This window comes from Homarus americanus, unplaced genomic scaffold, assembly GCF_018991925.1.
Source record: "Homarus americanus isolate GMGI-L3 unplaced genomic scaffold, GMGI_Hamer_2.0 scaffold7626, whole genome shotgun sequence".
NCBI classification, from domain to species: Eukaryota; Metazoa; Arthropoda; class Malacostraca; order Decapoda; family Nephropidae; genus Homarus; species Homarus americanus.
The window spans coordinates 19,648,972-19,672,446 of record NW_024718273.1 but is presented as its reverse complement, the minus strand read 5'-3'; the positions used below and the strand labels follow the sequence as shown (position 1 = coordinate 19,672,446).

At 37.1% G+C, this 23,475-nt stretch overlaps 1 protein-coding gene across 2 annotated transcripts; it reads right to left on the bottom strand.

Moving 5' to 3' along the window:
* Positions 1 to 8,192: 8,192 nt before the first annotated feature.
* LOC121859551 (ubiquitin-conjugating enzyme E2 A) lies at positions 8,193 to 22,702 on the bottom strand. Of its 2 annotated transcripts, none has more exons than XM_042356447.1 (5): positions 22,513 to 22,702; positions 13,859 to 13,939; positions 11,581 to 11,785; positions 10,821 to 10,949; positions 8,193 to 10,511 (listed from the first exon to the last, which is right to left on the bottom strand). In XM_042356447.1, the coding sequence occupies exons 1-5, from the start codon at positions 22,554 to 22,556 to the stop codon at positions 10,473 to 10,475; spliced, it is 498 nt and encodes a 165-aa protein (XP_042212381.1). In that variant the 5' UTR covers positions 22,557 to 22,702; the 3' UTR covers positions 8,193 to 10,472. The 2 variants fall into 2 exon arrangements, with proteins under 2 accessions (XP_042212381.1, XP_042212382.1); XM_042356448.1 differs by lacking the exon at positions 22,513 to 22,702 and adding an exon at positions 14,025 to 14,047.
* Between the last annotated feature and the right edge of the window lie 773 nt (positions 22,703 to 23,475).

Sequence of the window (23,475 nt, the reverse complement as noted above, 5' to 3'; positions counted from 1 at the left end):
TACTGTGTATAGCAGTGGTTATGATGTGTATAATGAAATACCTGTAAAGTATTTAATTTTTATTGAAGATGGTGATTTGTTCATTCAGTGATGGTGAAGTTTTCCAATATGGGAAGTGATGGTGGTCACAGACAACGTTCACTACCATATACGTTACCACCGTTGATGTAGTTTTTTTAGTGCCATTATGACAGTATTTGGAAATATTTCGTGGTGCAGCTCTGACTCCCAGAAGGAAAGATGCTTTCCTCCTGAAGTTTATTTCAAATACCATACAAAAATTATTAAAATCCTTAGCTGTACCACGGCTGTGAGACAATATACTATTATTAGTGCCTGCTACACCTTGCAAACAACCCAGGTCTAGAATATATTTATTTTTTGTGAAAGAACAGTAAGTCCTGGAGGAGGATTCAGACCCCTGTTGTGAAAAAGGTTTTGCATACAAACTGAATGTGACTTGGAAGTATTAACTAACTAGCTAAGGGAAAGTGTTTCATTGGAACTTCTTTATAGATCAATTTGTTTTTGGTTTGCTAATGCTCTTATGACCATGATCAAACTAATGACATAATTGATGTAATGAGGGATCAAATAAATAACTATTACCATTGTATCTGTGCCTGAGCTGGACATCAGGGCTTAATACTATGGCCAACACGGTCACATTAGAAGTAAAAATAATTTAGTCATCAAGTGTAGCAAGTTCTTCATGTTTTTTTGCAATTTAAATTTCTGCCTTACATTAACTGCTTATTTGCTCAGTACAGTTTTTATCCAGATTTGACTTATCAGTTCCAACCACTTTTGTTGTCAGATATTGATAAAACTTTGAATGGCAACAAAACACTGCATGGTCACTGGTGTCATGTTAAACAGCATTTATTTCATGTTCGTAGCTAGAGATGTTGGCATCTGTCACTGTTGGAAATTTAAAATTTAAATGCCAAATTTAATTTTTTTTTTTAGCTAAACTGATTCTCTTATATAAAAATGTTATATTCCACATATACGTAGAAATCACTAAGTAATTAGACCATGTCCAGTATGAGTTCACCAATATTGTGTGTATGAAAATTATGGAATAAGAATATAAGCTCTTGCCCAATATATGTGACATGATCAGTACTTGGTGGCCCCATGGTGCGCGATGTAGTCTATTCTGTACTGTTTGCATTTACTATAAGTATTTTTATAAAGACGTATCACTTACTGCACTTTAATCTTTGGCTGACATGAAGGGGATGTCCATTACCTTAGTGTGGTTAATGAAGTGTAATGTTTAGTAATGTGGTTCTGCAACAGCAATACTTCCACACTGATGTCAATTATTGGTGTCTTGTGTTTGGTTATCTATTTAACTTTCATTATATAAACAATCTCCAGATAAAATTTCATGTTATAATGGATGATGGTGAATTTGATTATCAGCTATAAATTGTAATGTAAAAAGTATTTGTTTTAAATGTTAATTGTATGTCCGAGTAATTATGACTTTTTGTCATTATGGATCAAATAATGTAAATGAAGCTTGTACCAAGAAACTCCATATTATGGGCTGGATGCTGTATAGGCGATTTCAAGCATTTAGTAAAAACATCTATGCCACAGATAGGGGTGTGTGCTGTGAAGTAGAGAGGGAACACTTACATGTATATAAGTGTGTGCAAGTAATTAAACAAACTGTAGCTTTATCGGTAAGAGCAAGTTGACTTAGATGTAATTTTTTGCCCAAGACCAATAAGAAACTAAGTTATCAGTATTAAATTAACTATTGCAGTTTACATAGGAAGGATTTCTTAGATTTGCCTTTCAGTATAAAATTATAGGGTATCTCATAAATAAATAACTTGCCGGCCACATTTTCCTGCATAGTGCAGCAGGTTTGCCACAAACACACTACAGCCATTTATTAATTCTTACTGCTGTAAAAGATATGTTCTCTTATAATGTTTAATTTGAGTCTTCTGGCATGACTGTAAAATTTCATTGTAATGCTTTCTTCACATTTGGATACTCATATCAGCACCACTTGGGAAATTTGCAATACTTTTTATTAACTTCGACTTAATGCTCTCGGTACCTTGCTGTAGTTGTTACTGTAAATCCCCATTTTTAATCATTATTTGAGCCTTTCATTTTTTTCTGTATTCACTCTTTTGGTTCCCCACTTTATGCATGTTTTCCGTCCCATTCCCCGTCCTCTTCATACAAGGAAAATGGTGATTATTTCATCTGAACTGCACTTAAATCTTGGTGTGACATCTTAAATCACTTTTAGATATAAAGATTGATACTGTGTCTCATAAATAATGCACAATAATTTGTGAAATTAAAAACCAAGTTAGTACAGTACACTGTATAAGGTGATTTTTATAAATATCAAAGCTTATAATTAATCTAATTGTTGCTTTTGTTTCACCACAAGGTATTTCTAAGTTTTCCAATCCTTGGTGACTGAGTTCGTCTTCCATTTGGTGAGATGGTCAAGTTAGTAACATTCCCCTGAACAATACCCTTTTGGATGAACACTTGAAGTTTTGGGCTATTTTTGTTTTCTTTCCCAAACAGTTAGGCCAATGAGGATCTTGTGAACAGTAGGGCGAGATCAGTTCAAACTTATATAATGGCTTCATCTACGAAATTAAAAATGTTAAATTTTATACATGGTCATTGAAGGATAGGGGGATGTCTGCTTGCCTTTGTGTGTTCAGTAAGTTGTTTTTGTTCTAGCATAACAAAATCAACTTTTACCCTCTTCAAAGAAATTATTAAGACAAATCTTCAAATGTTTACTCATTCCTCCATTATCATTTTCAATAGAAAGAACATTTTATGTAGTTTTCCTCCTATGGTATTAACACAAGCGCCTCTATTATTGAAACACTTGTGTGCTTTTTGCTTAACTACAGAACTATTGTTTATGGTGCCCCCCTCATGCAGGCTTGTATGAACTCCTCTCAAACCATTTCTCTGTTGCATAATAAATGATTAGGATGGTGTGTTGCTTTAGTACAGAAAAGGAAGTGAGCATTTTTTTTTCTTGGAGTCTGTGAAACTTATGACTTGATTTGTGTGGGTATAAGTCAGCCGTGATGTGTGTCTTGTGTTTCTGCATGCTCGTGTTTCTGGGTGTACATTACATAAAGATTTGCTTGTATTAAAAATAGTGCTTAAAATTTCAGTGTCGTGAGTTTTGGAATTTAACAAATGTATACAGTGCATTTAAACCAACACAGTTTAAACATGGGTGTTGCCATGTGGATGTTGAAGTATTTGAGCAGGAGATAGATGTCAGCAGTTTTCTGTGATGTACTTTAACTTATTACAGTTGATCTTGGTGTTTTAAGAGGGCAGACATTTTTTATCATTGCATTTTCCAAACTTGAAAGATGACTGCATCTTGAAACTACTAATATATGTAAATGATTACACTTATATGCCTTATTTCACTGCAGTGCCCAAGTATCAGGTAGTTTTGTTATTTGATGATCTTGTAAATTGTGTAAATTTCCAGTCAGATAGAACAAGCAGTGATAAGGCCAGTTATTACTAGGTGATTGAAAAGTCACTGTGCACCTGCAATAATTAACAATAATGTTTTGCTTATAACAATATCAGTATAGCAAGGAACAATTATAGTATTAATTATTGTAGGTGCAATAGGGACTTTGTTGGATAGCCACAAACTTTTCTTGGAAGGATGGTACAAGTTCCAGTAAATAAATCTCAAGATAACAAGGTGTGTTCAGTGTTTGTCTGCTTATGTTGATCTTTGCTCAAAGAAATACAGAACCTTCAATTCAATGTTATATAGGAGAGGACAGTGTTGTAATTGTCCATTATGTGCTGGATGAGCTACAAATGTAAGGGGTTTATATCTTGAGGTCGAGGTACTGAGCTGTATCATGGTACGCAAGCATTACGGTAAATAGTTTAATATTACTGGCATATTGACACTGGTTCTGAATGGCACTATGGCATGCTAGCCAAATGTACAGTTGTATAGCAAATGTAATGTTAGTTTTCATTATTATCAATACTCAAGTTTACCTTGTACAGAAATTACTTATTGTGTTCACATTACAGCAGAAATATGCTTTTAGTAAAGTGTTCATCAGCTTTGGTGCTTTTTTTACTTAACAAATGTTTCTTTGGAGAATTAAGTGTAGATCGTATGTACATATTTTATTGAAGCAGGTTATCTACACATTCATTTGAATAAATATTCTTCCTTAAGAATAATGTGTATATGTTTGAGGAGGGGTTGGGAACGTGGCTGTTCTGGCTATAATCTCAGAATGTACAGTATTTTGCTCACCATCTCATAATAGGTACCAGGAGTCCTCAACACAGTGGTCAAGATTTGTGGTCTAAAATTTGGGGAAGTATTATACAGTACATATATAGTATTGTAATTCAACATGTGAGAAAAAGAATGGCAAGGGGTGTTAACCTTATTGTTCAGTTTGAAAAGTAAAATTGAAATTGATTGGTTTAACATGTTAATTTCCATTGGACCAGAAAACTAACTTTTGTTCAAAACCTCATTATAGGTAGCTCTCTCCATGCTTATTAAGGAACTGTGTTCAAAGTTGGAATTTGGGTAACTACAGTATATACTCGTCTATAACCCCGCCTCGTTTATAGGTCCACCCTGAAATCGTTAATTTACGATATTCCTCGTTTATAGTTCGACCCATGTTTTTGAGGGTAATGGAACAACAAAACGCTCTACGTCCTATAAACTGAGGCTCGCCGTGCATGTAACACGAGTGCCGAAGGCATATTTGTTTACCATTTATTATTACGACACTACACTGAAACGCTGGTAGTTTCAACAAAAATATTGTATATTTCCATTCAAGTCAATTAGGAGGGAATATTATTGTAATACAACAGTTTTTTAACTAAACCATTCAAAAAGCGTATTACGGTAATATCTTTTGAACGAAAGAAAACGAAAGTCATTGCTTTCGTCACGATTTTATCCCACTTTCCATTGTAATACACACGTAATTTCAGCAAAAATATTACATTTCCGTGAATGTATTATATAAAGCACAGTATGAATAGACTATCATTGTAATATAACAGAATTTTAACCGAAAACTTAAAAAAACGAGTAACATCTCAAGAACAGAAGCTTAGGTAAAGTCTTTTGTTTTCGTCATGTATTTTATCCTATTTTACATTGAAATACATCACGTTTCAGCAAAACTACTATTTATTTCCGAGAATATATTCATTCAGGCAAGGTTTAGGTAAAATATACGTGTGATGTAATAGTTTTTTAACTGAAAACGATTCGAAAAACACGTGTACCCTCTAGCCCTGTTCAAGGAGAGGACTGGGAGAAGCTGTTTGGTGCTGCAGACGATGACAAGGAAAATGATTTTGATGGATTTTAATGAAAATATTCAGAAATATGGTATCGTATTTATTCAAGTTAATTAGGATAGAATATTATCGTAATACAACAGTTTTTTAACTGAAAACCATTCGAAAAGCGATTACGGTAACATCTTTTGAACGAAAGAAAGCGAAAGTCATTGCTTTCGTCACGATTTTATCCCACTTTCCACTGTAATACGTACGTCATTTCAGCAAAAATATTACATTTCCGTGAATGCATTATATTAAGCACAGTATGAATAGAATACCATTGTAATATAACAACATTTTAACCAAAAACTATTAAAAAACGAGTAACTTCTCTTGAACATCGGAAGGTTAGGTAAAATCTTTTGTTTTCGTCATGTATTTTATCCTATTTTACATTAAAATACATCACGTTTCAGCAAAACCACTATTTATTTCCGAGAATATATTCATTCAGGCGCAGTTTAGGTAAAATATACGTGTGATGTAACAGTTAACTGAAAACGATTCGAAAAACACGTGTACCGTCTAGCTGATACAGCTGGTGGTGCGTCATGCGTCGTCGTAAACAATAGGAGGTTGAAGTAGATTACCGGGTATTATATTAAGTGTGAAATATCGAAAAGGTTTTTATTTCAGGTATTTTTTGTAGATCAATGAGAACTGTGATACCGTATATATGATATGATAAGTTAGCCTGTGCTAAGAACTTCAACATAGACTACTGAAAACACGTTGTAAGGTAATTTAGCCTATTGTAAGTTGGTGAGCTTCAATTACTGAAGGAACTGCACAACTTTTCATTACTAATTGGTACATATTTTACGTTTCCTTGTTTACAAGCAGTAAATGGTAAATATTTTTCATGTCTGAAGCTAAAAGTTGCTCCTCGCCCTTCCCATCATGCACGGGTTCAACCTAACAAAACTATTACGCATGTATAGGACGACCCCCAATTTTTTGCCTAAAAATTTGGTCTTAAAAACTCTCACTATACACGAGTATATACGGTACTTGTCCAAATGACTGGGAAAATACATTTAATTTAAAACCCTTATTACTCGCCCACTAAATTTTTTATTTTGATTTTCTGTAATTCTGAATACTGAAGAAAGTACACATGGTAATAAACATGTACGTACTCCACATACTGATCAAGGTTCTAGGGCCAAAAGATTTAAATTAGGGTACTTACATAGTTGGGGAGTAATTTGTATTGAAATACTGTAATTAAAATCATCTAAGCTTCATTATAGCCACTAATTACCCACCAATCGAATCGTAGACCATAGATTGGAATCAGCATGCTCGGGAGTACCTATACTGCGATTTTCGGAGAAATTAATTTTTGGCCAAAACAGCCAAAAATATTAAGCCCAAGTAATTTTTCAACCAAAATATATTTTTCTCTTCAAATTTAAGGAGTAACTAATTAAGTACTTCCAGTATAACACAAACACCAAACTTGCACCTCGGAAACCCTTGATTGGGGAGTAATTCGCATTGAAATAATGTAATTAAAATCTTCTAAGCTTCATTACAGCCACTAATTACCCACGAATCGAATTGTAGACCATAGATTCGGAATCAGCATGCTCGTGAGTACCTATGCTGTGACTTTCAGAGAAATCTAATTTTTGGCCGAAACCTCCAAAATATATTTTTCTCTCAGAATTGGAATTTAATGGGCTTAACTAATAAAGTATAGGAATTCCAAAATAACGCCAAAATCGCCCCGCAAAAACCCATAGTTGGTGAGTAATTAGCATTGGAATAATGTAATTATTTTAATATCTTGCAAGCATCATTAGAACCACTAATTACCCTGCAATTGAAACGTGGACCATAGATTCAGAATCAGGATGCTCAGGAGTACTTCCAGTATAACACAAACACCAAAATCAAACCTCGGAACCCATAGTAATTTGTAGTTGGACCAGAAAACTAACTTTTGTTCAAAACCTCATTATAGGTAGCTCTCTCCATGTTGATTAAGGAACTGTATTCAAAAAGTTGGAATTTGGGTAACTACTTGTCCAAATGACTGGGAAAATACGTTTAATTTAAAACCCTAATAACTCGCCCACTACGTTTTTTATGACGATTTTCTGTAATTCTGAATGTACTGAAGAAAGTACACATGGTAATAACCGTCTACTCAACATACTGATCAGAGTTCTAGGGCCAAAAAATTTAAATTTGGGTACTTACATGTAAGAGGGTACCTTATCAGCTATGAGGGCCTTGGGAAGTCCTATATGTAATGCTCAGATCCCACCGTAAAAGCAAGTTGGCACTAAGAAGGGCATCCACTGGTAAAACCAGCCTCTAATATGCATTTTCTGGGGGTGGTACGCTGCCTATCCAGAGGGTATCGGGTGAGCACTGTACAGGCTCTCACTTCCACTTGATAGTACAGAAGTCCGAATTCGGGTAGTGTAGAATACCACAGCCGGCTTAAGTGTCACAGTACACATGGAAGAGTGCCCCTGAAGCTGGTTGTGGAGAGTACTGTATTGGGGAGACGTGTTCTGGCCAATACCCATCTCATACAACCTAGAATTCTAAGTAAACCTATTACACACTATGTGATTGCCTATTAAGAGAAACTGCAAGAAAGAAATGTGGTGCAACCTGGGGTAGTTGGGTTCAAAGTTGGAAGTCTAAATCTTGGTACTATGCAGTGGATGCCTGTCATGTACAAGAAACTAGATGGAATGAAGGAACAGCAAGGTTAATGTCAGGTATAGAGATTCTGGGTCAGGTGGTGTAGGGTCTTGAATGCTGAAAAATGGACACTAAGAACCAAATTATGGATGAAATTTATTGATAACATTACAGTATATACACAAAGCACAATTTTTTATTTCACTTAGGAAATCATCTGTCCTATAACTGAAAGATCTGTTTTCTACATTTTCTTAGGGAGACACCAAACCAGGGATGAATTTTATCAGACAAGTCACTCATTCTACAGAATTTATACACAAGTGTACTTTAACTAGACCAATAGTTATTTCATGTACATGTGGTATATTTTGAAAGAGTAAAGAATAAAACTCTCCATTTGTAAACAATGAACAAGAGCATTTGGTATCAGAGTATCTTGCGGGACAGTTACTACACTACAGCCACCTAAGGTTCATAATGTCATCTTTTTTTTTCTTTTTTTTTACCTAAACTTTTGTCCTAGAAATAAACTGCATGAGCTTGCAAACTAATTGTTCCATTACAAACAACTCAAGAGACCAAATGATTCACTTACATATTTTAATCCCAGAAAACATCAACACCTTACAAGTATTAACTATTAGTTGCATTGAAAACTTCCACAAGGATGATAAATCTGATTAATAATCATATAACCAATAATAAAGCCTGTTAAAGCATACAATTATGCCTAAGTTCACTTCATACAATTAATATGAAATGTTGTATTTATCGGATAATTAAAAATTGATGGAGAAATTTCTCTTAACTCTGGTACTGTTATGAACCGAGCTTATTAACCCTGGTGGTACTGTCACTGGTAAAGACTCAAGTCTCTATATATCACACACCCAACTTGGGTTTTATATGACTACTTTTGTTTGTGGGGTCTCTTAACTTTTTTTTTATATTCCAGTGGGATATTTATGATAGTACTGTACTGGAGAAGGAGGAACAATTACAAACCGATTAAAAGACCAATTCTTCAATATACTGAGATGAACATCAAAGTAATCTCCAATCATGTAGCTAAATTCATATGCATGCATGTCAAGGCAGAGCCAATGATGCACAAACCATTACTGAGAGCCCTTTAATCTTTCAGAACATCGCAAAAAATTCTTGATAAAGAAAAAAATACAAGAAATGACATATGCCACTACATACAAATAGTGCCCTATTAAACACTGCCTTCAGTATCCAAAATTATGAAAAGCAATACCACTGACTTGCAAGAAAGGAAAAAAAGCACCAAATTATGCAAATATGTAAGCTTCATACAACAAAGGTGTTATCACTTGGTACAGATAAAACCTGAAAGTCACTTTTCATTTGCTCACAAAATGTACGTATTTGGGCTGCATCTTCAGCATACACCCCTCATGGTCTCCAAACTAAATTTTGGTGTAATGAAAAATGGGATAAAATGTATATATAACTAAGGACTATTCCCCCTTCAAAATTTTCTTATATCAAGCACACTAGTGATCCATACTAGCATATAAGGCCAAATTTTTTATTTGTCAGTGTAAGCAAAGATTTGGCCAAACAGTTAATGTAAAGTATAATACTTACATGCATTCCTGCTGAATCCCAGAATCATCTATGAATTCAGTCTTAGGTTAAGAGTCTGGAGTTTGCAGTTGGGATCTGCACAGAAGCAAAAGCCTTGCATACAGCCATATGAATTGAATATAATGATACATATCCACACATGTACTGTCCAGTGAGGAGAGAAAGTACACAACACTCACATCTATCACTTCAAAAATATCTTACCAGAAATAATGAACACTTTATGCAGCTTACATGATAATAATGATAAGGCTCACAGAACTTGCAGAGGCAGAAAACGAAATAAAATGTATTAAACTATATTGGCTGCAGCACTGTAAATAGCCAAGTATTAAAGACAAGCCTGAACGTGGGCAGCCAACAAGCTACTTGGCCACACAAGATAGATCTTTCAGACTCTCCTCTGATTGTCTGCCACCTACCCTACAACACACTACACCTGACAGCTTCATCATCTGCACAACAAATGACATCACATGTACCTTTGTGTACAAAAAGAGCTGATTTTAGTAAAGCTAATACAGTATATCTGACTTTGATAATTAGTAATGATATAAATTCACCTTTCAAGATACTTGGGCTATGATCAAACCCTAAGATTCCTCTACTTATTTTGGTGCACCAATATCAAATATTTTATTTGGAGAAAACAAAAGTTCCTCAGAGTATAGAGTTATGGTGGGTGGGTGGGTGAGAGGGTGAGGAATGGGCAGGTGTGGTGTAAAGCAGGGTGTGTGACAGTGTGACGGTCCCTAGCCCAAAGGCAAGGGCTAGTGGGCCAGCCCTCCAGACATCACCTCCAATCCCTAGGTATCCTTCTTCATGTCTTCTCCTTCATCTTCATCCTATAAAAGTACATATTCATTCCCTAACCTGTTACATCAGAATAGTAAATTTCACTGTTCAGTACAGTAATTGGTTCCTTAATATTCCACTGATGCAGAATACATACAATACCTGTACATGAACTTGAATATTTTATGAAGTTTCATCAAAAATAAAACATCAATATTAAAGTGGTATTGTACTGTACAAAGAATAACACTACTGTAGCTCAATTTTCCCCATTTACATACATCACTGAAGAAGAAACTCAGCAAGTGTTATTATATATCTTTCAAAGTATAATATGGCTAATCTATGGTAGCACTTACCTGAAAATTGAGCCAACTCTGCTCTACAATAGCAGCTACACGTTTTTCATATTCACGACGATTCTCCTGATAGAGCTGTGCCGCCAGACTATTTGCCGGAGAATTTGGGTTGGGCTCGTCCAACAACGACTGTCAACAAACATTTAAAATTTTGGAACAATTCATCAAAAAATATCCAAAATTTCCTGAAATATACATTTCTATTAAATAATTAAGAATGGCACAGTAGGCAATATAATCATGAATAACTGTATACTGTCCGTTAAAATACATTTGCTCAGCATTTTGCTACTGTACTGCAATATAATCACCAGCAACATGCAAAAGTAGATGTAATACAATCAATAGTGTGTATTACACAATCATTTGATTGTAACTAGACTTAACCTTACACCGGTGGCAAAGGATTCCCTACTCCCCCCTAATGTGTAACAATTGAATGCAAGGAGCATGAAACTTCCACAGATGACGGCCTCTGTCCCTAAAGCTAACTACTATCAATGAATACCTTGCTACAGGAAAAGTAAAAAGGTACAATTCTCCAAACAGTGTCTTAGTTTTTTTTTTCATTTTCCAACTCCCTTCACTAATTCACAATGTTGTGTCCTTATTGAGGTAAACTTTATCGTCTCTATGCAAACCCAAATCCCTGAAATTATTGTAGTTTATGCAACACATGACAGTAGACACAATAAGCAGCTGGAGAAGAATCATACTACCTAAGCATACTGTCCTGTATGTACAAAAATAATCAACTAACCTGTATGGAGGTAAGAATGGCAGCTACATCGTATGTTGGGGACCATCTGTTTTGAAGAATATCCAAACATATCCCACCATCTGCATAAACGTTAGGGTGGAACATCTTGCTCACAAATTTAACTGTAGGGGGCTTATTAGGATACTCTTCTGTGAATTCCAACGTAAGTTTGAACGTACCATCCTCAAAGGGAGTGTCATGTGGCCTGTAGAAGTGATACACAAAACTTAATCAACAATTACTATACATAACTTATAAAATCACATACTGTATGAACATTAACAACAAGATGTAACACAGAACACAAGATTCTGAATCTAATGATTTTCTTTTCATGCATAAAAGACATTTCCTCCTAAGATGAAGGGCATCAATGCTGCTGTTGTTGATTGGTGCTACTATAGCATGCGGTCTACAAGGACGTGACCTGACTTGACATGCAGTCTACGTGATCTGACTGACTAACCTAAAAATACTAAGCCACTTTAAAACCTTTGATATTTCTGCAGTCCATAAATAAGTTGCAGACCACATCCTACAGTAGTACTTGAAGATCTCCTGATTCTTAGCATGCAACACCTGGTGGGTTAAACCACTCCCTTGAAAACACACAGTAGTTCTATCACCATTTGCAAGTGTACTCAATTCTCCATTCAGATCAGGCATGGAAACATTTACAATGGAACTGATCAATCATACACGAGCAGTAAGATACAAGGAGGCAAGTGTTCAGATAATGTAAAATAAGATCACAAATGTTTAACTGAATTCATGGAAGGACAATGTTATTCTCATCCAAAACCAAATGCATTTAGTCAAGAACTTTTTTAATCTCCACATTACAACCGTATGGATACACGCGGCTGAGTACGCAAACAGGGCAACTTAATCCTGAAGTCACATTTCATGAATGAAGATAAGGGAATAATTTGTGGTTGAGAGAGCTCACTAATCCCTCCTTAGCAGTTTACCATGTTACATGGATACAACAGCAATATTCCATTGAATCAAAACAGACAAAACTTGCAATATGAATAATTAACATATTCTTATTTGAATAACCTTACTTTAGCCCAATCATTGCAGCCCTTTTGTAACCCTCACTGTCATCCTCATGTCTTGTGAGGTATACAAGATGACTATAATAACAAGCCTTCTCCATGTACCCAGTCTAACCACTGATGATGGAATGAATAAAAATTATTGAACCATTGTATGATAACACTGCCAGGGTGGGGGAAGAGTGCCACTACACATACTTCCCACTTATTACCACGTGCAGACTAATACAAAAGCAGACTATATATGGGGAAGCCGCAGCAGGCAAAAAAACAAAACAGACCAGGCACAGTCAGCGTGCAGTCAATGGATTAACTAATTTTGGGCAATACTATATAAAATCTGTAATCCATCAATCATCTGCCTCATAAGCCTGTACAAAAGAGACAAATAAAAATCCAGCTGAATGACATTGTCTGAGAGGTTCTGCTGACACACAGAGGAGTGTGCCCAGGAGACCCCCTCCTCCTCCTCCCCAACAATTTCCTGACTGGTGCAAAATGTGAATGTCAACAAGAGCTCATGACGCAGTGCCTCTTCTAGCCAAAAGGGCACCAGCCACCTAACAGAGGGAACACTTTTCTTCTGCGATTTGTGAAGTCCAGTTATGACCAGAGAAGCAGCAATATTTAATAACATTTCATTGCTGTATCCTATCATCAACAAGAATTAGCGAGCTCCCCAACTGTCTACTTCTTGCCTAGAGCTCCCCATATACTGGAATAATCTACAGACAAGGAAACTGTTGCAAGTGTTGAAGACTCCTAACAAGCTGGGCTAGAGTCAAGTTAAGCAGAAATATGGGAGACTGATATAGGTTTGATGGTGTGGTGAGTAAGGTATGAATTTCCATGTAAACACTAATATAATTAAGGTAGAGAGTTGGGGAGGGAAGAGATAGTTTAATGTTTTGCAAAATGTATGTCAAAGGAAAGTAAACAACAGAATGGATGCCGAGATATTATATACAAAGATAGAGGGAACACACACACACACTACAGCAGGTGTATGATACCAAGCTACATGAAGAAACAAGGGACACACCACATGAATACCTGGGGCTCTGTTGTGGAGGGGAGTGAGGGTCTGTGTGTAAATTCACTCTTACATCCAGATACATTTTATTATATTAGTGGGAAAAAGGCCAGAGTTTTCTACAATACATTACTGTATACTAATTTCAACAATGACACAACACTGAAGAAGAGGAACTGCTTACCCAAAAATGACTGCATTCCAGATCATGATATTGTTCTCTGTTGGAGCGGCACTAACTCCTGCAGGCGGGTCTTGCTGCAACCTGCGGACAAACCAAAATGAATTAATTGAAGCCTTTAATTAGGTAAAAAAATAAATAAAATAAAACAAATACAGTATGTACTAACAGAACCATATTGTCCAGCCTGGTGAAGAGTCCTTTGCTCACTTCCTCAGCAGGTATATAGTGCAAGGACTGGCAGCTATATGGAAAAATTGGGGTAGTTTAAAATAATACACTAATCTGAGGATGGTTAGGTGGGGTTTATCTTCAAATGAAATAAGCTAAGGAGGGAGCCAGTCTTCATGTGAAATGGGGGGTCTAATCTGGTGAAATATCCTAGGGGCTAATCTTCAGGCGATGAGAAAGTCGAGTCACTGCAGACACCAACAAACACTGTACTGTACTCGTGGTGGTGAGTTATATGAGGGAGCACCTGGATGACAACATGGCCAGGAGGTTGATCATTAAAGGAAAGTTGTGTAGCCACCACCACACCACACCACCATAACTGTCTACCTTGTCACTCCACCAATACAGTGTACAGTACAGTGTATATTGAAATGAATTACTTATTTCATTAGTATAATTTACCACCATATACATTCTCCACAGTTTTAGACAAAGCAGTGGTCATAGAAGACACAGGTATATCAGATTAAATACCGTACTAATCTTTTCATACAAAAGTGGCACAGAAATTGCACAGTACAGTATATACATTTACTGAGGTGTTGCTTAAGGCACTCAACAAGATTATCACGACCAGCTTCCTCCCTGGTTCTCTGCTTCACAAACCCTGTACAGTACAGTGTTTGAATCAGTCGTCATAAAGCATGGTCCATTTACTATATACATTAGGCAGACCAACTGCTTTGACCTAATAGCTACACACCCTATCAATAACCTTCACCCTCCCTAGGTAGTAGTTAGGTGTTTAATTATCCATGATATATTAGTTGTGGAGCATGAATGGTGTATATTGTACTGTATTGTAATTATGTACACAAAGAACAAAAAATACCATACTGTATAAACAAGGTATTTATTTAGGCAATGATAACACGTTCCCCTACAGCTGTGTTTTCAATATCCACGTACAATCCTAATCTTTTTGGATGGAAAGAGAAATGTAGAATCAAACTGCTATGGAATTTACACCAGATGAGCCTTTCTTAAGCCTGTTGGGATACAGTACATTCAAATCTCAGAGATACCGTACATTTAATCCATATTTTACCCTTTACCACAGACCTGCCACCATTCCTGTATATAGCTATTACAATGTTTATGGTAGAAATTGGACGTGTCTAGGATGCTCCCTCACTAAGTTCGGTTTAACCAAGGTTCACTTTACTTCATAACTAATGTTGCCAGGATCACATCTTTTCCTTTCCATATTTGAAACAAGATTTGAATAAATTTACATCTGTTTCATCCTTGCTGCCATCATTTGTATTCCTTGCTGCTGGTCACTGAGCCTCCGCATACAATAGCACGCTGGCTTCACTTCAACTGTGTAAGGCCATTTACTCTGTACAAACACCCTACATATATACATCCCACCAGCTCTTAAGTGACTACTAAACTGTTTTTCATCAGCTATAATGAGTCACTACTCAGCTAGCATCAACAGTTCCTCTCAACCATGAAAATATCTACTAACATGTGTAACAGAGACGTGACCAATCATCCAAGTAGCTACTCTACTCAGGTAACTCAAATGTGGTGCCATATCTCCCTAAACTGTGACATACCATTACATACAGACATGTCTATAGAACCTCTTCCTGATGGCTAACCAAAAACACACTCATAATTTCGTTTCATTTGCCCATTCTCACTGCTGTAAAATCTGCATTCTATTATGGTACTGTGCTCTCCTTCCACAACCAGCATCATTAACTACTGTTAGCCACATCCTTCCTCCAATATTACTCAAGTCATTATTATCACGTTTTCCGGTTAAGGGCAGACACACTGTTGCTTTTATCAATCTCAATATTTACCCCCTCACTCCTAGCACACATTCCACCACCACATCTTGGCACCCCTTTTCCCTAACAACCTTACTTCTGACTTAGCCACACAAACCTTTTATCATTCTTTCATTTCCCATGAGATCTGTATCACCTGAGCAAGACCCTGAACAACTCTTTGCCAGGCACTTCCTTCATCTCTTACTCTCTACATCCTATTTACTGAAACTATTGCTCTTAGTCATGTCATTTCTGTCTCGTCTATTGAATCTGTACTTTCTTCTTGTACCCAAGTCCAAGCTTCATGTCTACATTATAATCTTGGTTCAGCAACTTCCAACATTCTGAACTCTACCCCATTTGGTTGTTACACACACACACACTTCATCCTTGATCACCGAAGGGTCAAGATGTACCTGGCGCTGCTCTGGCAGCAGCCAGGTCAACTGTTATGTTGGCCCATACCAACTCCCTCTCCTGAACCCTCCTCCCCACCGGAATATCAACAAGTTCTCGCCACAAGTTACTATTTCATTTAGGAAAGGAATGGAACCAGTGTTGAATAGTGGTGAACAGTGCTTAAGTCAGTGAAAAACAACTTAACAGTAACAGCTGAATCGTACCCAAGCTAAACTTCACACAAAGACGTCACAGGTACCCAGTGATAACTGCCCGAGACTCGACAACACCAGCTGTGCTAATCCGTCCACGATAGGGAGGCCAGGGACCACACCTCGCTCACTTGAGTGAGTGAGGTCCTGTGACACCAGACCATGTGGTGTCCCCATGTTGCTACGACACCACATAGTGAATGAGTTGCTACAACATCATGTGAGGTTCCTCAGAACACCATCTGTGAGGGAATTACTACACCACATCAAGCCCCCCATAACACCACCTCTGAGGGAACTACTACACCACGAGATGCCCCTCATAACACCATCTGTGAGGGAATTACTACACCACGTGATGCCCCCTATAACATCTGTGAGGGAGTTACTACACCACGTCAGGTCCCTCATAACACCACCTGTGAGGGAACTACTACACCACGTCAGGTCACTCTTAACACCATCTGTGAGGGAATTACTACACTACGTGTCTGCTATTCAACACCCCAGAAAACAAAATCTACGTGACCTCCACTGTAAACATTAATCTGTATGTTCACTGTATGTTCCTTTACCATTCTCTAATGTATGTAATAAGTCATTTATGTCCAATGTATATTTTCAGCCTTCGAGCTGCAGAACTTTTTCAATAAACCGTTAATTATTATCTTACACACACACACACACACACATGTAAACAACACAATCAAGGCAGCCTCGTACCTACTTTACATGCTACGACGACTCAGGTCACTTGGGGCACCCACGCCAGAGCTGAGGACTATCTACAACGCATTTATTCTCCCCAAATTAACATATGCGTCACCAGCCTGGTCGTCTTCTCTCAACTCTACCCAACAACGTCAGCTAGAGAAGGTACACAAGAGGGCCTGCAGAATCATGCTTGGTGCAGACGACTCCGGCTACAACAAGGTTCTCTCCACCCTGGAGATGCCATCCCTCAGTGGCCGCCACCACCACACACTAGCAGGGTTTGGCAGTGGACTACTGTACCATCCTCGTCATCACCACCTACTGCCACCTGCAGTCCCCCGCCCACCTCGCACAGTCCGCCACTACAACAAAATTCAGCCCATAAGAGCCTGCACCGATAGATATAAGAACAGCATCATCCCATCTATTGTTAAAATAATAAACAGCTCCTGATTTATGTACTGTACAGCCCTGTAAATGTGTTGAGCATATATTATTATGTTTAAATCACATGTAAGTTTGTATATTTTCAGCCACCGGCTGCATCTCTATTAATAAACCATTTATTTGTATTATTATTTTTATTATTACACACACACACACACACACACACACACTAAACCACTGACAACTTGCAGACTTAACACTAGGTAATACTGCACAAGAAGGCAACAGCTACCAGCACTTATACAGTATCATAAACTAGCAAACAATGATTCACTAAAGAAAGTACGAGTAGTCACCCCAATGATCGTTATGACCATCTGCCCTTAACTCATAATCTGCAACTAATTCCACTGCTGATGGCTTCCATTTAAGGGTTAATGTGGTACACTATTATGTTTGTATTACTGTACACTGCTGTTTTATTAGATTATCTCTCACAGCTTATTTAACCTGATGATCCAACACCCTCATGTTACCTGTGGACAGGTTAGGGAGGTTAGCCTTAAAGTAAAATAAGCTGGGAACTATACTTCATGTGACCCATTTCAGTTACAGGTATCCCTCACTTAATGTTAATTCGGTTTAGCGATAAAAAATTGACCCCTTTTCTCGCTTAACATTAGATCAAAAATGGATTTAGTGACAGCTTGACACACACTGGAAAGGGGAAAAACTGGGGATGAGGTGGCCTGTGGGCTTGCATGCTGCCATTGTTATATGTAATGAAACTATAAAAGATGTGGGAAAAATCATTACAATACCTGTACTCTAATATGGCTGAGAAATAAAGTTGCTATACAGTAATCTAAAACAATAAAATAAAGAGAATGGGTGTGAGGAAAGTGAATGTTTGTGTGGAGGCAGTGGGCTGTAACAGTGTTCCCAACTCAGCCACACTCACTCCCACGATGTGATGTCACGGGATACACACACACAGCCAGAGGATGGTTTAAGTGTGGAAGGATCTATTTTTTGTACATAAAATGTGCTGAACCAATATTATTGTTTATCACAGTAATTTTTGTTCATTTTTTACATACTCTACTGTGGGCAATTTGATTTGTTTTAATAGGCTCACCTTTTCCTCACTAAATCATTTAACTGTGAACCATTTTGATTATATGTAATGTATTGAAGTTTGGTGTTAATAAATCAATCGTTTAACTTCAAAACCATTTATAATGAACTTTATTATTATTATGGAATACTTTACTCAATGTTTACCATCCTGCAGATTGAACCTGTTGTTCACCCCCCCGTGCTTCACTGTTATCTCTAGTACAGTGTAATGTACAGCAAATATTTCACTTAACGTTAGATTTCCAGGAACGTACCACCATCATTAAATGAGGAACACAGTTTGGTACTTGTATTATTAATACATGTTAAATACACTTATACACACAGGAAAATAGTCAGCTGCACATATAGACAGGGTAAATGGGTGTAAGTTTCCTTGGGTGAAAACTCCATTAACAGAGTCCCTTCCTAGAAATTAAAAACAGTACCATGGTGTTCTAATAGAGGCAGAGTGGTGGTCTACAAGATACTGAGGTTAGGTTATGATAGGTAAGGCTGAAAGGGCGGTAACGAGCAGGATGGTTGCCCCCGCCCGTTTGTTTCTTCGCGTCCCCCACTTGGGGGGGGAGGGGGGGGAGTAAACGGAGGTGAGAAGGTCGCTGCTGCCTCGTGACACAGGCAGACACTACCCAGTTAGCACCACAGCTGCACCTCCCCGCTGCTCGCCCAAATTCTGGTCGTGTTCTCATCTGAGGCTCTGGACTCGTGGGCTGTTTCCCCAGACCTTCACAAATCGACTGTCTATCTCTGGACACCTACCCCAACCACTACTGCGGCTGTCACGTCATCGCAAGTTCCTCCACACCCTCTGTGCACCTGGCCAGTTCTCCTCTGTAGCAAGACAACGCCCGCCGTCGCCAAGTTCCAGGCCTTTACAAAGGCTAGGCCACACTAGACATCTTTGTAGACCACGCACTATAGTAACACCGGCAGAGTACTTCTGCCCTCTTCTGGTGTTGTGGAGAACAACTTGGTCTCTTTTGAAGCTTGAGAAGTTAAAAAGCATAAAATATACAGTATGCAGTACTGTACTGTATATGTCATTCACTAAGAGGTGCTAGATTGTACAGTATGTACATGCACTGCAGAGAACTACTGACTCGGTTGAGCAGTGACAAATTACAGCTGCACTAAAATAGGAGCTTGTGTAGCCAGGTACAGGTACTGTCCCTCACGTTTACATCATTTATGCTCGACTAACATATTAAACTGGTAATGTTCCACGTGTGATTCTGGGTCACATAACTGTGAAATAAAAATAATGAAATCCATTTTTATTAGTCCTAAAATATTGTCAAAGCAAATACCCAAGATATCCAGTACAATACTGCAATCTTTCATAAAACAGCTATAAATTTAAAGGAAACTAAAGTAATCTGGACTTCAAATTATGCACTAAAAATGGAGGGAGGGGAGAGGGGGTATCTGTGAAGTTTAGAATTACAGTAGTGAGTCAACAACATCAACTGTACAGTACAGCACACTATTATACACTTAGCCAGGGCACCAGACTATGTAACCTGTTAGGAATATAACCGGCTTCACAACCACTCAAATAAAAAGTCTCCCCCAGCTGGTCTTGGAGTCACTTCCATCTATATCTTGTAAAGGTCAAGTGCAGCACTGCCACTACATATCTTGTTATTTTATCACAGGATGTTTCATCTAATACACAATATCTAAGGAATAATGACTGCAAATTTTCATAAATATTTAAAAACTTTCTAGGACAGTTATCATAATCAATTTCAAAGCATTGCACATAAAGCATTTCTTCCATATACAAATCTTAAAAAGACTGTTATTCTATTCCACATTTTATCATTAAAAACGGCCTTCTAAAACTTTTGATTCTACATATTTATCTTTTAAAATATCAGGTTATCTACCCGAGAGTACGGTACAGTAATGAAAAACGGCTGTATATCCTTCACTGCTTCAAGAGTTTTGTGCCGTATAGCAGACTAAAACAAACAATCACTCAACTACTGTAGAGTATGTCATCTCTGGTTTAGGGCATCAAACACCATTACAAGAAACACAAGGTTGGGACCAATACATTCTGACACCCTTTGTCTTTGTCACAACTTGAAATATTGAAAGACATTATCTTTACCATTTGGCAAGTGTTCTAAAGATAAGTACAGTACTGTACTGTAAATCATAAAACAATAATACAGAAATATACTGTACCAGTGTGTACCACAAAAGCAAAGCCTCTAAACACACTGTATTATACTGTATATGGATCAATAAGGAGTTTTAGTTTTGGCCAAGACGGTAGTGATTGCAGATAATGTGCAGTCAGCCATAATATAAACCTTATGAATTTCACAGCAAAAGTTTTAGTAAACAAAATTTAACAATGTTTACAGACAGAATTTGAATTAGAACAAAAAATTAATCTACAAAACTTGTAGAAAAAAATACAACGTAAAGCTCCGGCACACAAAGTTACCTCACCAAATGATTCAACACCATAACACTTACCTAATGATCCCTCGGTAATATTTATTGAGTAATGTTGTCATACAGATTTACAATTGGATAACCATGTTTATAAACTGTGCACTTAAACAGTTCAGCATTAATATAGACAATGTAGGTATACAGTGCTGGTAGACTGTGGGACAGTGCAAGTAAATGGTAAGGCAACTTAACCAAGGACAGTTAACAAAACTGTCAGATGCTTATTTCCAAGAACGCTCTTAGCTTAGGTTTATACCTGGTCTCTAATCAGCAACAGTATGTCTATAGGAGAATTAGTGAAAGTTTGTTGATAGAATTCAACAAGCATTACATTGTGATAACAGTATCTGAGGCTGGCAGATCACTACTGCTGTACTACACTTTGTGGTTAATCATCAGGTGAAGTGAGCTGGGGTACCAAACCTTCAGGTGAGCCAAAAATACTGTAATGCTGCAAACAATGTCCTAACCTAACAATCATTACTGTATGTCAGTTTATGTAGCCTCTGACACAACAGTAAAGAGCAGAACGATATATAGATTTATAATAAGTCAAATCATCATACAAATTCACAAAGGATTCAACAACATACTTCACACAGACATTATAAAAGGTTATTAATTAATACTTCCTCCGCCCTATGCTTCAGGCTTCATTTATAATCTCTGTACTGAAGTGAAGTTGTCAGTCATAATCCCAACCTAACCAGGAATAAATCATCAGTCCCATAGATAACCTTCACACCATTTCCTCAACCTTACCTAACATTACACACATTATTACGACTTATATTCCCCATACCATTTCTTAACACCTCATCACTCACACCTACATCATTACCCTTATAACATCATTAACTAACTACTCATAACACCAAGTTTCTAAACATGACGAAATCTGAAAAAAAATCATCATATAAGATCGAGTAACTGAGATAATTAATCGTCTTATTTAATTAATCTAACATAATAATGACGGGTAAAGGTTCTAACAATAAAGGAGGAGAGGAGTAGTGATACATTGAGCCAACAACTACGCCATTAAAACTTGTATTTATAGAAGCACAACAAAGAACTTGTAGCTGTAGTCAACAGTGAAGTCATCCTCACACCAAGCAGCTGAGAACCACACTATAACCTCCTACCTCACACCACACCCTCACCACACCATAAAACACCATAAAACACATGTCTAGCCCCTCACAGACATCACAACATCGTTTTAATAGAATAAATTCCACACTTCTGGCAATGGTAACAAGGTCAGCTGATGACTGGCTAACACCCATCACACTTCTCCCTCATCTTATCTTACCTTTTGAAGTCTCTCATGAGTCGTCGTCTCGCCGGAGTAGACATTATAATATTAACTACAATGTTCTTATACAAATACTATTGACTAGTGGCGTAAAACTTCACGTCATACATTTAATGCCTCGAGAATCTCCGCACTGAAGAGCAAATCCTAGAATGCTTTCCCAATGTTTATGACGTCACTGGTGCTGGAGGTGACGTAATCCCATAATGCCTCAAGAGAGACAAGTGACGATCACCATCTTCCTAATATTCACTCCTATCTGGATTCATTCTCTATTTTCTACTATTTTAATTCATTTTTATAGTTTAAATGTCTTCTAAATTGTGTATTTTATATAGGTTTATTAGTTATATAAGGTAATATATTCTCACAAGGCTTTATAACTAATATAAGAACGTCTAACTTTAAAATATTCAGTGGCACCTGGATCCATCTTCAATATTATGGTATCTTAATTCATTTACTTCCTAATATCTTGTATATTTGTCACCAATTTATTCATGAATGATGTAAAAACTTGCATATTATTCTTCATTAATTCTCTGTGACGAAAATTTTGTCTAAGATGATTTTCAGTTACTGTATATCAATAGTGGATCTTTATTTCACCTCCTCAACAAACCTAAAACAATGTAGATTATTTATTAAAGAAAGAAATAGATACAATAAATATATTATTTGTAAAGATATACAGTATTTCGTAACATGGCGTCATCTGCACTCTCATTACTCATTCATCTTCTTCAGACAAACTTTGACTGGATGTTATTTTTCGACACAATTAATACTTTTGCAGTCATTTTGCTTCTAAGTTTTTGAAGATGGCGGCTATTTTTTTTCAAGCCGCCATCTTCAAAAATAGATCAGTGAGCCTGCTACGATTTATGCCAGGACGATCTTGCTTCACACATTACTTAAGGTACTGGATATTTTGACTCAAATTCTAGAAAAAAGTGAAAA

Coding starts and splice junctions, on each gene's coding strand:
- LOC121859551 (XM_042356447.1), bottom strand. CDS start 22,556: ATGTCTACTCCGGCGAGACGACGACTCATGAGAGACTTCAAAAG. Junction 13,940..22,512: donor CTCATGAGAGACTTCAAAAG/GTAAGATAAGAT, acceptor GTTTGTCCGCAG/GTTGCAGCAAGACCCGCCTG. Junction 11,786..13,858: donor TGGAATGCAGTCATTTTTGG/GTAAGCAGTTCC, acceptor TCACTTCTACAG/GCCACATGACACTCCCTTTG.